Source organism: Rhea pennata, chromosome 12 (genome assembly GCF_028389875.1).
Source record: "Rhea pennata isolate bPtePen1 chromosome 12, bPtePen1.pri, whole genome shotgun sequence".
NCBI classification, from domain to species: domain Eukaryota; kingdom Metazoa; phylum Chordata; class Aves; order Rheiformes; family Rheidae; genus Rhea; species Rhea pennata.
This window is the reverse complement of record NC_084674.1, coordinates 17,049,826-17,067,718: the sequence shown is the minus strand read 5'-3', so window position 1 is coordinate 17,067,718 and position 17,893 is coordinate 17,049,826. Positions and strand designations below refer to the sequence as shown.

General features: G+C 37.6%; 1 protein-coding gene across 13 annotated transcripts in view; it reads right to left on the bottom strand.

Annotated features, from left to right (window-relative positions):
- Positions 1-17,893, bottom strand: part of WNK2 (WNK lysine deficient protein kinase 2) — a 119,323-nt gene that overhangs the window by 49,883 nt on the left and 51,547 nt on the right. For all 13 annotated transcript variants that reach the window (XM_062585983.1, XM_062585989.1, XM_062585991.1 and 10 more), the window contains exons 6-9: positions 8,544-8,632; positions 7,407-7,626; positions 4,274-4,559; positions 563-759 (exon numbers count right to left, since the gene is read on the bottom strand). In XM_062585983.1, the coding sequence (XP_062441967.1) occupies positions 563-759; positions 4,274-4,559; positions 7,407-7,626; positions 8,544-8,632 (792 nt within the window). The remainder of the gene's footprint in view (positions 1-562; positions 760-4,273; positions 4,560-7,406; positions 7,627-8,543; positions 8,633-17,893) is intronic.

Here is a 17,893-nt window from a genome sequence, read left to right as displayed (position 1 = left end):
ATTGGCTTTGGTCAAGGCTGCAACAACATGCGAACGGGACGAAGCGTGAACGTCTGACTGGGCTACCAGTACTTGACTTTGGAGCCTCAATAACCGAAGTACTTCGCCGTCTCCGTGCAATATTGAATTCAGGCCAAGAACCAGAAAGGCAGTGAGCGGATGTTCGGCCTTTATCACAGTTGGAAGAAATACCTGCCCCAAAAGGCTCTTGAACAAATGAAGGAACAACAATGTGTGGCTATACTGACAATAAACGAAAAAACAAAGTCATTCTCAAACATGCGCATGAGGTTAAAGTAATTAAAGCTTTTTAACTGAAAATATGATAGCTGTCAGTGAAGCAGTATTTTAAGAACGGCAACCCTAACTAAAAACCCAGAATCTATTAAATGCACATTTTAGATCAACTAGAAATACATGCACTAAACAAGTCATTGGTAGAAACAGAGGGAGGAAAACATGAAGCAAGTCCTGGAATCCACACCTACTAAAAACAGCATATAAAGGAGTTTGTAAAATATGATCTAGGATACTGAATGGTTTCAAAAAGTCTTAGACTTACTCCCGAGGGCTGCTGGTAGTGCCCCAGCTGCTGAAGGCTATGAGGCAAGGCCTGGCTCTCACTTAGAGGTGGACTATAAACCCGTTGAATAGCAGGAGGTATTGAATCAGGCAGAGATGAGTAGATGACACTTTGCTGGCTGCTTTGGGAGTCTGAATAAACAGTGGACCCCTGACCACTGTCAAATGTGCTGTCAGCTGAAAATTAAAAAAAATATATTGTTTTTAAGAGCTCAACAACTCAAAACGCTGAAGTAATGATTTCATACCAAGGTCAATGCTGGTTTATGTAATTAGCATTTTTACTACCCTAGCCATTCCTATTATATAAATAAATTATACAACACAAATGCTCTTTTCTACAAAAGGCACATACTGCCCTTTCTAAGCCAAAATCCAAGAGTAGTCCCTAAGGGTTTATATGTACAATGATATTTTAGAAACATTAATATTTCCTTCAAAGGACATAAGGTTGACATTAAGAATTGCAGACATTTTATGGATTTTGCAGGATGAAAGGATAGAAAACCCCAACTGTAATGTTCGGAGCAGAGCATGAAGTCTTTTAGAGTTAGTTGCTCTGCTGATGCATTCATTTTAATCCATCTATTTGATTAGTGGTGCTGAAAATTTCTACTTAAAATTACAAAATTCTTTATACTATATGCTTTGCTAGTTCATCAAATTCTAATCATCTTGAGTATACAGCATTATGTCAGATGAAGAACAATTAACAAAATAATTTAATAGGATTAGGTGAAAACATACAGTGGAGAAACAACAGAAAAATACATTATGGATTTCTTGACTGTTTAAGTTCATTGTTGTGACGCACTGGTTGAAAGAGCACTATTTAACACGCCTACGAACAAAGGCCCTGCATTAGAAATGCACGTTTAGGACAGCATCTGCTGCAGGCGGACTAAGCAGCAGTCCAACCAGGTTCTATGGGAATTACAACTAAAATGCACCCTCATTTTGTTATTTATAAGCTGGAAGTTAAGTTACTTGTACTCAACAACAAAATAGCAGAATGAAATAAACTGTTTTACACAAGCAGCTACCTCATTCCAGGCTTTTAGTGATTTAGGAGTGCAACTGAGCGCTCTGTCGGTGTTTCTCATGCAGAATATTAGGCCATCTAATCTGCAGAATTGCACAGCTCTGGGCATTGGGCAAGCATGCCTCTTTTTGTTGAAAGGAAATAAATATTGTTTCAATTAATATTATAGATTTAAAGGGGTCTTTTCAAGGTTTTTGAAGCCTGTGAAGTAGAGGTGCACAGTTCTTGTGCATAAGCTATTGCTTTTTGTTTTGAAATGATCAAGATCGTATCCAAAAGTTAATAGCTTTTAAAAGAGATTTGAAACTTACAACCCAAAGATAACTGTAATTCAGCCAGACGGTTATGAAAAAAATAGCTTAAAATACAGATGTACTTAAACTATATTTTCTTCTGACTTTCCTTCTTCACTATTTTTCCATATCCCAAATAAGGTTTTACTTGTTTGGGTTTAAAGTAACAAACATTTTTTCAATAGCATCAGACATGAAACTTCAGAATATTCATAAACTAATCTCCCAGCTATGTTCTGCAAAATTACTCATTTTTTATATTTATTCAAGTCTTTACATAAAGAGCCAACACAGCCCTAATAAGAAGCTACAGATTTCTGTAGTGTATACTTTCATTTTATTACAAACAATTATTCAAGACCTCAAAGGAAAAAAGAATATGAGTTAATAGCATTACAGTAGAAGCTGTGAGTCAATCTCAGATTTTTATAGAACATCATACATTACACAGGTAATAAACTGTTAGTTTATACTACATCTGACCTCAGACAATTATATGAATTGATAGAGAAGCAATTGATAGAGGTCTTCGGCTTAATAGGTCTAAGCAAATGTTGAAAGACATGATAGTGAATTGTCAAACAACAGCAAGTATTGATTACAAGTGGAGGAGTAGGAAGGAAACTGGAGGTTTTATATAGGAAATTCTGCCAAGTCATTAGCAATAGAATCATAGGAAGCAAAAGCAGTCTCATTGTACCCCTGGAAACAAAAAGAATTATAATCATAGGGCTTCTCACAGCAATTAGATGGCATAAGTTAAATAGATGATCTAAAACGGAGTCAGTTTAGCTTCAGGAAAAAGCTTTGTAAATCATAATATTCTGAGTGTTATTCAAATATGGCCATTTGTTAAATCTTGTAAAGGTCTGCTTTCTTGCAGAAGCGTGCTTGGTTATTTTTAGTATCCAAAGTGGTACTCTGTATGGCAATTTATACAATACCTGAATTAATGCTGTAGCTGTTCCATTGCTAAAGGTGATGTCTATTTAAATATGCTTACATAACATCTAGAGCGGTAATTGGAAACATCACAATAATACTTCAGTATCAAAGTATGTGCATCATATTTTGTTAGAGAAAAATGGCTGGAAAAGAGCTCTCACTCTATTTCAAATTTTTCAAGTTAAAAAATATCTGGCAGCACTTTCTTATACACGTTTAAACTTTGCCACACATCAACCCAAGTATAAAGAGATTAAAATTCCAATAGCACACTGGATCTTGACTTGTTAACAAAGGTTGATTTGAAGGGGCAGACACAGAGTCAAGTTATTTTAGACAAAGAAAACCACTACTTCCTCCTGCTCTCCTATTTGCTGGAGACTATCCTGATTCTTGGAAATAAAAGCAAGAAAAGCTCTGCAAGAAAAGCTGTGTAGGGTCTTATTTAGAGATAGACCAAAATCAGTACTGGGATTTAAAACAGAGATGTAAATCAACTTGTTTTGAAATAGCCCAGTGATCACTCCTGAATCAACAACCACCTGACTGTAAAAGAGCTGGTAGATCATAGGGGAGTAACTATCTGGGCCTGGGGCAGGGAGAACAACCACCTATTCCCACCTTGATAACACAGGTCAAGTGACTTCCCTGCTTCAAGTCTGCTAGTCAAGGGTGAGGAAGACAGAGCAGAAGGATGGGGACAGCACCAGCACCTGGTCCCAGGGACTCTCAAATATAAAGAGGCAACCACAAGGTCTGATGTTCACAATGCATGCGGCCAAAACAGAGTTATTTCCAAGAAAACAAGGAAATCTTGAAGTGCATTAGGTAGCATTGAGAGATTGCACTCTTCTGCTATGCATCTTTGTACAGCTTCATAAAAACAAGCCATCAAGGGTAACTCACAAATTACAGGAAATACTAGCATCTTAGTTTCAACAAAGACTGCTCTTGGTTAAACATTTCTACATTGCCAATACCTTTTCAAAAGGTGAATGACAGAAAAAAAAAATCTATCACTGATCAGTTTGGTGCAAGTTCTGAAATCATGTGGTAAAGCTTAGTGGTGATCCCACCACCCAGTACATAGAAACGAAATATAATTAGAGTGTCTTTAAGAATGTATTCTGTGGTCAGAAATAGGTATCTTCTCTAAGTATGCTATATTTATGTTTTTTGTATTTATTCATTTTCTACTTCAGCACTATTACTATTCTGAAAAAAGGAGCTTTCACTATATATAATATAGGTTTTACTGACATTATTCCTCAAAATTATTCTGTGTCTCTCAGAGACACTTTGAGTTATTGTGTAAAAACATGAATAGCATCTCACTGCTCAGCTCAGACTATTGTTGATTTTTCAACTCAGACACTCATCACTATTAGCACTAAACAAGCCCGAGACTTACATGCAACAGATGTGACGCTGGTGGGCAGGTTTTGCTGAGGGTGCTGGTCTGCTTCGGGCTCCTCCGACTCTGACAGGGTATGGTGACCGGTGTGAGAAAGGTACGTGACTTGGACCTGCTGTGCCTGAGGTGCCTTCAATTTCTCCAAGCATTCCGAATCTCGACGTTCCTCTGCCTGTATCCTTGGCCAAATTCTCTCTCTTCTCCACAATATTAATGCTACTCTGTCACGTATTGACTTCGCAACTATCTTGAGATCATTTTCATGAAAAAATCCAGAGTCAATCTACAGAGGAGGCACAAACTTAGCAAGATCATATGTGCACGAATGTGTGTGCACTTGTGCATGCACGTCTGCATACACACTTTACTTGAATCATATATCACTCAAATCTCTTCTTAACACAGGAAACATCAGTTTGAAATAACATGAATTATATATTTGTTCCTTACAAGGACAGGAGAATTCAGACAGGACTTGATAGAGTTTTTAGGGGAAAAAAAATGTTACTAATGCCTTTTAAAACAATAGTAACTTCTAAGACATGAATACATTATTTGACCAATATATTGACCATTTAACATCCAATGAGAAGACAACAAGTATAATTGCAGGTGGGTTTCATTTCTTTTCCTAAAGACTAACAAAACAGTGAAAAGAGGAAAGAAACATCTTTGGATAACAGTCTTCAAGCAATACTACTGGAATAAACCACACTACCCTTAGTCAGACTTTATTGCCTTACCCTTTCCAGTATCCACAGCTCCCCAGATTGTGGTGCTCGATATTACAGTAAATCGTGAATGAAAATACTGACATAATTTCATCTCAAGTTCTCTTAAAAGGTAAAGTCAGGTGAGATATAGATAGGCTTTAAAAAAAAGAGAGTCTATCACTGAGCCAAATGCAGATGTACAGACTGTTCACATTTGATTGAGAAGAGGGCCAAGTTTTCTCAGAATTCAACCCCTGAGCAGATAAAATGGGAATTGGTCTTTGGGCTTCTTGCTTGCATAAGTCTCCTAGTCATGCTCCTACAAAATAGCATTCTTTGGACATTAGTTTAGTAATAACCTGCCAGCTCTCCCTGCATTACTATTCTAAAAACTCATCAGGCAGGTTTTACAGATTTGGAAACGCTTATTTTTAAGGCAGGAAATCTGGAAGTTCTCTGCTCTTGCCGAAACACAAGACAGTTTTACAGATTAGTTTTTTGCTGTAAAAATAAATAGAAAGGCATAAAGCAGCTTAAATACAGCTACAGATGGATGCTGGTATTTTCTGCTGCCTACGCCCTTAGACTGTGCTGATGGTCCAGCAAGAGCTGACAGAAGAAGCGAGTCCCTGTCGAGATGGAGCTCACGGGCTCGGAGAGCCTTGTACAGCAGTCACTAATGTGGCAAGGAGCTGGCTCTCCACAAAGCAGAGCTCAGCTCATGGGGAACACGCTGCACACCTGTCATACTAACAAGGTTTTAACCAGTCTCATTCCTACATCTCTATTTAGAGAGCAGTAAATGTTTAAATGAAGATATGCTATCTTACAGTACGACTGATTGTCAAACAACTTCAGGTTGCTAACCCACCAAAATATTTCGAGTCCTTTTCTTTCTGACAACATGCACTGTTTGGACAGGTTTGAATGTCTGACTACTGAAAATCTATCAGTAATGATAAATAATTCCTTCTTTTCAAAATACATCCCACATTATTCTCTTCTGCAGCTCCTACTGCAACACAAACTTATAAAGCACATGGCTTTGGCTTCATAATGGCCAGAAAAAGTCATTTAGAGATAAATGTCCCCTTCTCTGCCTCCAAAGGCCTCAGATTTGAAAGGATTTCATATCAGTCACTTTGATCTTACCCAAATTATTTTAAAACTTATGTTTTTCTATTAGATTAACAGTTATCTAAGTATCTTGGGCGCAATTCTTTTGAGTGTACTTTTACAGGAATTCTTTCCCAATAAGAACAATATATCTCAAGTATAGGCCAAGAAAACCGCAGAACTTCAGAAATCCAAATATTTTCATAAATATTGACCTATAAACGTAAAATATAATAGAAGGTTCTGCAACAGTACATTGCTGAAAAAATATTGGATCTGCTGCAGAATAGTGACAAAAAGACAGAGAAGCCTGAATTTCTCCCATTAATTTTTGGTGTATATAAGTGATGAGCTCAAATACAGAAAAGCAGCTTTACCAAACATCCATTTCCTAAGCAGAACAGGACTGATGATGACAACATCATTAAATAGGATCCCATGGAACGTAGGACACAGTAACAGGGACACTTCTGCAAGCAGAATAAAATTCACCCTGGACTGAGAGTTTACTGCTTCTTTGTTTCTCTGACATTAGAAAACCTCAACAATTGCAGGAAAAAAATCCGTAAAATATGAGATTGAGGACTATCTAGTGAAACTAGAAAGGTCATTTTGCTAACAAAACTCCCAATTTATGAATTTACCAAGTTAAATTTTTCTGTTAAAAAAGCTTATTCCTAAATCTTTGCAATGTGCTTGAATTTAGCTTCCTACTTGTGGTTAGTGATTCAGTGACAAATGAGACTTTCTTCATCTACATTATTCCTAAATTTCCATGAGTAACACTAATAGAAAGGTGGAAAAAATGTTTTGAAGAATTCAATGCAAAGTATTTTTGATTGAACTTTTGAACTCTTCTAATTCAAGTTGCTGTATGAAATTAAACAGATTCCAAACAAATTTAAAGACATTCAACAGCTAACAAATACTGGTAACGCATTTTTCAAAATACAATACTAAAAGAGACATTTGTAGTCCCTAAGTGACTTGCTGTCTGAATGTCATTTCATGGATCTGGTTCAATACTTGTAACTACTTTTTACAATTATTAGTTCTTCCTCATTTACCTTTTAACTTTTGATAAACAGCTTTTTCAATTATTAGTTCACCTCTATTTACCCCTTTCTTCCCACATCCATGCAAAAATCAATGCAACTTGCTTAAACTAGATGCACAGAATCTCGTAAATGGAAAGTACTTTACCAGACTTGCTCCTGCTGGCCTTTGAGATTTATGCACTAATTTGATATTACATATATATAATCTATATATATCTTTTTTGCCAGGAGAAGGTATTTTACCATTTCTTGTGCAACATCATCAGGAGTTTCTTTCTCCAGATCAAAAGTAAACTCAATGGCTCCATTATCTTTGGGTTTTCCTTTCAGTTTCTTAGGATCTTCTACCCAGAGTCTTAAGGCAATAGAGGATTTCCTACCATGGTCTTCTTCTGCAAGTTCCACTCTTACCCCAGTATCTTCAGCAAAAAAGGCATGGCTTAATAAATCTTTAATTTCATATCTGTAATGGATATAAAAAACATTCAAATACTGCAAATCTCAAGTACTTTCAAATAAGTTTATGACAAGAAACTGCTGTTAAAGGCAAAAACATTTGCAGGATCTTTTTGTCTGTTCACCCATACAAAATTTGTTCGTAATGAAAACTAGTAGTATTGCTAGTGTAACTGCTGAGAGCCAGACATTTCCTATTTCACAAAACCTCAGCAATATTAATTCACCAAAAGCATGTATAGAAACAAAGATTAATGCTCTGTTCAACCTTTCTCAAGTATCTGAGTTTAAGGATTACTAAAAAGATGGCTACCTTCAGGTAGTCTGTTGAGGACCCCAAGAACCTTCTTTGTGAAAGTTATGAATTACTAAACACTAGGCACACTAAATCTTCTAGAACAAACTAGTGCAAGAAAACTGGGTTTCAAAGCCAAAGCTAGAAACAAGGCATAATTTGTCTTCATATATGGAGGCTAATTATCGATGGAATCTGTTATCAAGGCATGTGGTGAATCCTCTGCCATGTGAAACATTTACGTGAAGATGAAGATCTCACTTAGGGTCAGTTCCATCACAAGCTGCGCTCCAAGCAGGACACAGAGTGAGATTTTACAGACTGGTATGCTACAACCCGCTCTCAGGTCCACAGCAAGGCTTTCTGACCTTACTCTTTGAAATTGAGACGCACACAACAATTGTGTTCATTCTATTATCCTGACATTTTATGGCAAGAAAGTAAGCAATTATTTTTATTTCCAAGCAATTATTTTTATTTCTAAGTGGTGGGTTAAGAATACAACTGTTATGTAGATGAAGTGTATTTTCTTCTCAACAGTGAAGATTCAGAGACCGGAATGGAAAACCACAGACAGTTTCAAAATCTCTGTATAAGAACTACTTAAAATAAGATTGCTTGAAACAAACCTTTCTTCTTTATTTTTGCAAATGCACTCCCCAATTATCTCCTTAATTTCAGGATCAGTAACTTTCTCAAAGCTTGCTGGCTTTATACCCTAAAAGAATAGAGAAAAATAACTCAGTTTGAAAGCAAATTACCTTATGTCACTTAAAGATAATTTTACTACATTTTACATGCAATTCAATCAGTGGAATAACCAATACTTGAAAGTTGTTAGCCTTAACATAAAACTGAATGGAGAATTTAGGGCTATTACATTTCTAAGTACCTTTGTACTTTGAATTAAGCGTATTAGTTTGTACATGCAACTCAGCAATACATCACGCAAATCTCCCTTTTCTTTACTGCTAACGTTTTCAAGCCTTACCTTCATACCCTGCAGATTCTGACATCAGTATTGAAGAAGCAGACGCATACAAATTCTCAGAATGACAATTTTTCTTTGAAAGCATACGTTTTTAATTTTTATATTTCTTGTATTAACTCTCAAAATGTTAAATGAATAAAAAAAATCATGTTTTTCTTCAAGTAGCCAGTTTCAAGAATGAATCTAGAATATCTTGGAAGATCAGACGAGTGCAATATTCTACATTACTCTTCCCACAGATGTTTTGCTCTTCTGTGTCCCCCAACACTACCCAAAAAAGCCCAGACAAAGCAAGAAAGAAGCAAAATACGCCTATCAGCTCTATGTTTGTGGTTCAATGTAAATTAAAAACATGTTAATTCATTCCTAAAAGTACATATACTTTTATCTGTTAAAAGGTGTGTATGAATAAAAATTTGGCAAAATGAATTTTGAAACAGATTCTACAGTTAAATCCCATCACTTTAGTACACAAGTGAGGTCAACTGAAATCAGGTTTGCTTTCTGCTTATCTAGAAAACAGAAGTTAATTAAGTACAAAATTAAACGGGATTTGGATTTAACTCCATTCAGATTCTTTTAAAGATTCACTCTAAAATAATAGTAATACTGACTATATAGCAGCAGATAAGGAGACCTGCTGTCCTGAAGACTGGACTTTCAGCTCACCTGATGCTATCTATCCTGCCTTGGATAAGAAATAAAGTGTTGCAGAAAATGTCTCAAAGTCTTCAAGCATATCACTGAATTTAGTCTTAAATAAATTTTATGGGTGAGCTTCAGTAAGAGTTTGCATCTCTCTAAGAACTTCTGAATTTTCCAAAATCAAATTATACTTCTATCTTTTTATTAAAATTCTGTTGCCACTTTGGCCTTAGATTTATACTTTACACTTGGCTCAGGTTAATCACTTCACTTTTGCCTTCAAACTCAAGAGTAAAATGTAATTCATAAATTTTAGGAAAAAAAAAATCACAGAACATTCATACAAATAGTGAGTTTCTCAGTTTTGTCTTGGCAAAAAAGCTGGCAAGATCAAAGAAAAAATATTGTAGAGGGAACAAAACAGAACAGATACATACATGAGACAAGCTGACTGTGGCAGAAAAGAATTCTTTGATTAAGCAAACTTAAATCTTAATTAGGAGATGAGATTTATTTTTGGTATATTAGAAAAAAATGTGTCAAAATCATATGGAATATCTGGTCTACCAAAGCCCATCTAAATAAAAAAACTAACAAAAGACAACACCACAGCAGACCTTTTCAAGACTCTCTTAAACAAGCTGATACTTCTCATTTAGAAATTAAACAAAAAACCCCAAAGGTATTTATAGCATTAATCCTCTATATCCTAAAATCCTTAAAGCCATCATCATCTTTTATTTCAAAGAGTAACTTTCTAGCTCCCCTTGTGACGATAACTTTGAAAAAATAAGTCATCATAAAATGACTAAAAAAATCAATCACCTTGAACTACTTTTCTTCTCTCATATGTCACAGGGTCCTCCTACTACCACCTCAGAAGGACGGCCTTGGAGGATTCAACACCGCAATAAGCTTATTGAATTTTGGAAAGACCCCAAACCGATCTACTGCGAAAGAGCTGCTCTGACCACACTGCTGTGACGGGGAGCTGCGTCCTCCTTGCAAGCCAGCTCCTACGGCTGATGACTCCCTTCCGAGGAGCTAGTCATTCCCACCAGAGGACCATCTGGGGAACAGGACTGCTCACTGCACCGAACGCAGCTCTGCTCATCAGAAACCACGCACGCTGTATCAGTGCTTAGCTTGACTATAATGTAGTAAAAATCAGGAGGAGGAAAAGAAACACAAGTATGAAGAGATGCGTATTAAAAGGTACCAACTAAACATAGAAAGTAAATAGTCAACATACTACAAGGGAGCTATTACAAGGCTGAACAGCTGATAAAGAGCTGATAACATTTCCAGTGTTTTAGTAGAGGTCTCACATTCCCTTTCTTTTAAAGTTGCACAATTCTTTTTGACAAATACTTGAAAATGTATCATCAGTATGTCATAAGCAACTGAAAAGCAGATGACAAAAGCAACAAATGTGTGTAAGTTTCAATTTTAATTGAGAAAAATGAGTGCATTAAACACAGTAGTAGAGACTACTTCCACCCTATTACCTGAAGAGCTTTCTGCTACCAGGCACCATTTCCTAAGGTGAATGAATTGCTTGCATATTTAGGTACTCAAGGGAACATGCCAGGTGCTTTTTATATCTGTAGGTTTTTTCATAAGTATTCTGACACAAACTAAACATATGAGAGGCACAAATAGTATACAACATATCACTGTATCAATTTAATTTTATTTTCCAGAATTCATATTGATTCATCATTTAGGTGGCTTGACTTGAATGCTTACATGACTGGAATGGAGCAGGTCAGGACATGCTAGGCTTCTAGAAATTAGGTTTCCTTTGAAAGGTTTCATTTGACACATCCCTGATGACTGACCCTGATTTTTGACCTTATAAATTGCTTCCATAGTAGCGACTCCTACACATGCCATGGTCATTTCAACATCCTTTGAAGGAGTGCTGACTCTTCGCAAAACATCTATTGTACTAATTCACCAACCGCCTAAATTATGAATACATGACTAAAATAAACAAGGACAAAATACACACAATGAAGTACTAAATGGAATTGCTTTTCCAAAGCATTTTCCCCAAAGCTCAGATGCTACAGTGTGCTTCTGCTCCTTAGATGTCATTAACATCTCCAAGGCCGTCTCATTCTCCTGCGGCATCTCCTCCCCAGAGCACTATGCTGAGGCACTTCCAAACCTCCTGGCAACAGCAACAGAGGGGGCTTATCTGAAACACCTGTTTCTATAGGAAATCAAAGGCCCCATCCCATACATTTATACATCTGTCTTTTCTGAGCATTCCCAAGGAAACACTGCACCAAAATCAAAGCATATTGACTTTGATAGATCCTTTCCATCCACAGCAGTATGAAAACTGTACAGCCACCTCAAACAAGAGTGAATACAGCCACACTGCATCTGCAGTGGAGGGCTAGTTAGTTGACACAGGGTGGACAGAGATATTTTCATACAAATTCTTCAAATGCTAAAACACAAGTCTAACAGCAAGACAAGACAAAAGAAAGCAAATAATCTTCCTTTGTTCCTTTCATGAATATTTCTCCCCCAAAAGGATTATTTACTTTGAATCCCCACCCAGACCAGAGCAACTCATCAACACAATGAGAAGCATTCAAATAGTCTCCACAGCTTCTTTTCCAAACTGACTAGATTTGAAAGGTGAGTACAGTGTACTCCAGTATAAGATAGCTGAGTCTACAGTCAGGCTATAGGACATTAAACCTTTAACCTCTACATTAGGGGAAAAAAAGTGAAGCTTGTTTTCAGCACTCTAAGAATAGCTGCTTGTCATTTTTTCATCAGCAAAGCAAACCTTTGAAACAATAATACATGATGCTTTAAGAAATGCCCAGCTTATGCCATATAAGTCAACATATGCCATATAAGTCAACATTAGCTCTGACTCTCACCAGTTGGTAACTTTTCTGCCTGCCTTTCTTCAGTCTGGCAGGATGCCCTTGAGCTCCAGCCTGCTCAGAGCTGCAATTTCAACTTCTACCTGAGTGCCCTCCCTCGAAACAGATAGTTCTTAGAAAAAGGGGGGGGGAGAAGCCTTTGTTTTCCAAAAGAGCTGAAACTTTGTTTCCAGGACTGAAATTACACCCCACTAAACTGTTTCTGGAGTTAACAAACAGCAGGTAAAGTTCTCCATTCTGTCAGTACTTTATTCCAGAGCATTTAGCAGCAAGCCCATTGCACGTAATTATAAATTCACCTGTTTCACTGCAAAATGGTATACAGCCCTAATGCTAATCTACAAAGATTACCTGGAGATCTAAGAAGGTATCTGAAATACACAGAAAGTCAGTGTAATGAGATTCGTAATTTTACTTGTCTGCTGTTGCAGTGCTACAGGTATAGACTTTCCATCTGTTTAAAAAAATACGTATTTTATAAACAGAGAAAATATTCAACACTTTCATAAACTAAAATGGAAAATGGAACACTATAAATGTGATAGTTGTTTTATATCTATAGGTTTGTTCTGCTAAACCCAATGGGGTTTATGTATCCACTGAATCCCAGTGTATGGAGTTGGTCTGCTGTGAATTCTCCAAAGCATCGTAAGAAAACATTGGACTGCAGCTGCATGGGAAGGTCACAGACTCTGATGTTTCACCACGAAATACGCCTATTGTCTACATCAAAATTACTTGCCAGAATGATTAAATACAAAAAAAAAAAAAAAAAAAATCCGACTAAGAAAACTCATCAAGTTACGCATGAAAAATGAGATTATAGCTTCAGAACAAAGGTCACTAAATATGCTGACCAGGGAAGCGCTTTCAATATAACTGCAGTAAATGGGGCTATGACTTGTTGCTTGAAAAATATGCATTTTCTATTTTTCTGGGGGTTCTCTTATTTTTATCATGCATGATTAAACTCAACCAAAGAGTCTACTGGTTTTATCATCTTTTGCGCTTAATTTAAATTGCAGCGTGTGCTGCTGCAATAGGCCCCAAAGAACCTAAGAGCTTCACTTTCTCATTACAGACTCAATCACATACATGTTTCAGTTCTTTCAACTGCTCTTTAAAGTGTGACACAAAGCATAAAAAGCCGTCAGGAGGGGCCTAGAAGAAAGCAATAAATGAAAGTGTGTCAATTTATGCTCTAGAAATCTACATTTTGATGCTAAGGCTGAAAGGGCAGAGAGAAAGTGTACAAGTCATAACAAGCACATCTGATATGCCAGAGAAATGAGCCAATTTGCACATCTGGGAAACAGCTCAGGAAATGATTATGATTGTCATATTAGCCTGAACTATTATGTGCATACAGTTGCACATACATAAAAACAACAGCAGAAAATTAAAGCAGCAATGAAATTCAGTCAAGAGAACGTGCTCAAACAGAGTAGAAAGTCACCACGTAAGTGTAATAAACTTATAGTTTAATAAACTATAGACATACATACTACAGAATACCTTAAAACAAAATAACCATGTTTCAGACAAGTAATGCATCAATTCTGCACACCACTATCTGTTACCAACGCACGAGACTTTAAAAGATATGACTTCAGATGTATCTTACGTCCTATTAGTAGACAAGAGCTTGACACAGTGTTAGGAAAGGGAGTAAAAATGATAAAAAAAATTGTCACAATAGCAGCATTAAATAATATACTGTGACCGCAGGGGACATGCATCCCAGGGTAAGCCAAAGTTGGGTTAGAGGCAGCCTAAAGATTAAGGTAGCTACTCTACCTTCACTAGTAAGCAATTACTTTCTTCATTCAAATGTAAGCAAGCAGTGTCAACCTCACAGGTGCTATCAACACCTCCAGTGGTTGCTGCCATGATAATGGGCCAAGGCAGAAACAGCACATTATTTTATTCTATAATTACAAAATAAAAGCATAGAGCACCTAGACACAGAGGTAGAACTTTCAAGTTATATTCACTCTCAATTTTAAATACTAGAAATGGCACTTACATTACTGGTGCCAAGTTTTTTCCTCCCAAAAGCAGTTTCATAAAAAATTAAGTAAATTTCTTTTTCACTGAAAAGCTGATGTATGGTACAGCATTTAAGAGAGCTGCATCATTCATCCCATCTATTTGAGGTCAGGGGTAACTTCCGCTCTAGTGAGCCTCCGAACCTCACCTATCTCTGAGGAACAGACTTAGTATAATTCAGTCTCTTAGCTTCAGTCTACACTTTATTTATATACTGTATTTCAGCACAGTGAAAACAAACCCAAGTAAGAGCTGCTGCATGATAGTTGCAACCCTAACTCTTAGGAAAAGTGATTTTAAACTATGACTTTTTCCTCTGTAAGTTGTCACCACCCCAAGTAACCAGGCAGATCCAAGCACCTGTGAGAGAGCTCAGGATATGGACAAGGTCCAGGGAGCCTGCACCATAAATTCCTCCACTTGAACTGCAGTAGCAGCTTCCCTCAGAAACAGCAGAGCTCCTGCTAGCATACTCACATGGATCCCAGCGGTATCCCCGGCCGCCGCCAGCTCTTCTGCAGACAGGGCTTCTCGGGAGAAGCAGTTCAGTTCAAGAGAGATTTGCTCTGGGAACAAGGACCTTCTTCACGGCTGCCCTGCTCCTCTGGCACCCTCATCAGATAGGACCACCCCCTGCTCCTCCTCCGGCTCTGACAGTTCAGCAGCTCATGGCAGGCCACAGAGATTCTCCCCTCTCCAGAGAGGGTTAGTTAACCCTTTCCTTGTAATGAAAGTAATGCCAATTTTTCCATCCAAGAAATCCTGATGCCTTTGCTTCCCCCTGCTAATGCATTCATTGGAGCAAGCAGTCCGTGTGCCCTACGTGTCTGTATCCACCAGATGGGTAGGGAAGTTCTGTTCCAAAGGTACCCCCTCTTGGTAGCAATAAAGTCACCTTTTAATAGTATTCACTTTCACAAGAAGAACTATTTTCAAGTTCTCTAAAGTTGTTAGTATAAGACCACTTTTAAAAAGCTGTAATAAATTACCATATAACTCTTGGCTTTGTAAAGGTTACTGCCACAGAAGACAACTTGGCTCAGACTTTTAGTGCTTACAAAACGACTACTAATTGAAATGTAAAAATCTAATTAGGGATCCTCTGATTAATCATTACTTTTTGCCATCTTGCATACTGTTTTGACAAATGAGGCTTAGAAGTCTCACAAAGTCTTAATTACCAGTGCTCCATATGGCTAAGGGTTGCACACACTCTAAATTGTTGCAAGTATGTGGAGCAATGAAACACGTAAGATAGCATTTACAGCTCTAAATACATTCACACAGACACGCAGGTCACCTTAACTTTAGCTAACCATGATGGCAGCTCTCCAAACAAATTAGGCTTATAGCTCACCCAAACTTCTACCCAATGCAGCAGCTAGAACATATCAACTCTGCTTATAACTAAGTACCTAGATTACCAGGCCAAAGGGACACTCAGTATCACATTCAGGACATAAGACCCCAAAGCCTGGCACTAGAAGAATCTTCCAGTATCATCATTTGAAGCTTTAGAGTGTAGTGATATCTCTAAGCTACCTACAAGGACAGCATTTAGAGCAGATACTAAGTACTACGTACCTAAAAGAAGCCAACCAGCCACTGCACCAAAGAAAGGAAACTTTTCCTTTCAGGAGAAGAGCGAGCAGAATAACATTGCGACAACAAGGAATAACAACGTGATATAAGAAGTTACCATCAAAGGATTCAGGCAAGTAGCTTCACGGAGCCCCCAATGTATTTCACTTCTTTGAAAAGATGCAGTATGAGTTTCCAGCAAGTCCACAGTACAGAGCACTGTTTCAGTACACACTTCCTTCCTTCCCTCTAGTGCCAGAGTTGCTCCAGCTACCTGAGCATCAGCTAGCAATGAAGGTAGCTGCATTACTGAGCAACTTCATGTGTCTGTTCCCCCCCACCTCCTTCCCTGGACAGCTGCAAGTTGAAAGCAGCACTGCAAGAAGAGTAAAGCTACCTAAAATCAGAATCACAATCTAGTGGGAAAAGATTCAGCTTTGCCAAGCTACAAACGTCAGCTTGCAACAATTTACACAGAAATGAGATAAAGCTGCATTCCTGTTCAGATGTGTTCTCCTGTATTCTGTAAGTCATTGCATATTGCCAGCAGAAAATCCTCCTGTTTCTCATAATCTGGACTTCAGCTTTTAAACAAAGATTGCGGAAATGCTTGCATCCTCCCTCCCTGTCAGGTCAGCATCATCACATCTGGCTAGCATAGCAAGCTACAAAAGCACCAACTTCCTTGACTCCTGGTCTTCAGTGATGGGAAAAGACAGAGGTTGGGCAATATAAAATAAACCTATAAAAATTAAAATGCCCATAAAACCTCTATCTGTCACATGTAAGCATTTGGGAATCCGATGGAGGCACCTCTATGTTCTGAGTGAGATTACTATGCAACAAATCAGAAAATACACTTTAGACCTTGAACAGTGTCAGCATACTACGGTATCTACAAGACCGTATCTCTACTAATACAATTCACTAAACCTGTTTGAGGTGGCAAGTGGTCTCAAGTACATCTCAAAACTGACAAGTTTTATGTAGGAAGATTTTCATCTGATCAGAAGCAGTGGAAAAAGGGCAATGCTAACTGTAATTTGGGGATCTTACTTTTGGAGATTGAGAGATGGATTTGGCTCAATGCATCTACTATGTAGGCCTAACTACTCTTTCTTGCTTGTATGTCAATGAAATAAAAGTAACCTCATCCGCAGTTAATTTTTGCAAATTCTAGTGCAGCTTTCTTCAGATGACTACCCTCTTCATATCCCAGGTGTTCCAACTATCTTTTGGTGATGGTGACGTATGATGGCCAAGCCACACGGCTCACTATCTCCTTCTGTAGCAAGATCACAGATGGAAAGTAGTACCTGGTGAAATTTTTGATAAACCAATCTGTTTAAGATAATCTGTCCTGAAAAAACTACTGTACTCTTAGTGTTACTTAACCATGTAGAGCAGAACATGACTACAGCTGCCAAAGCACTTGGCAAGCTCCACTTCTCTGCAGTCAGTGATTCTTTCACTGATCTGCAGCCTGATAGCATCTTACAGACTCAGGAGTTTTTTTTTTTTTTTTTTTTTTTCCCCAGGAGTCCCCAGAGCAGTCCATATAGACAAACACATTTATCATCCAGGAAAAAGGGTATTTTTGGTGCTTTGGGTGAGGGAGTGGATATTTCACTTAGTATAGAGATTATTTTAGATGGCCTTTTTCTTCAGTTTAACTTCACTTCTAAAAATGCAGTAGACCCATTTCCATGGTTTCTGCCTGAAAATTAACAGAGTTCCTAAATGCAGACATAAAGCTCTTCTGGCTCACTCCAGAATTAAACATTAGTGTATTTTCTCCCTT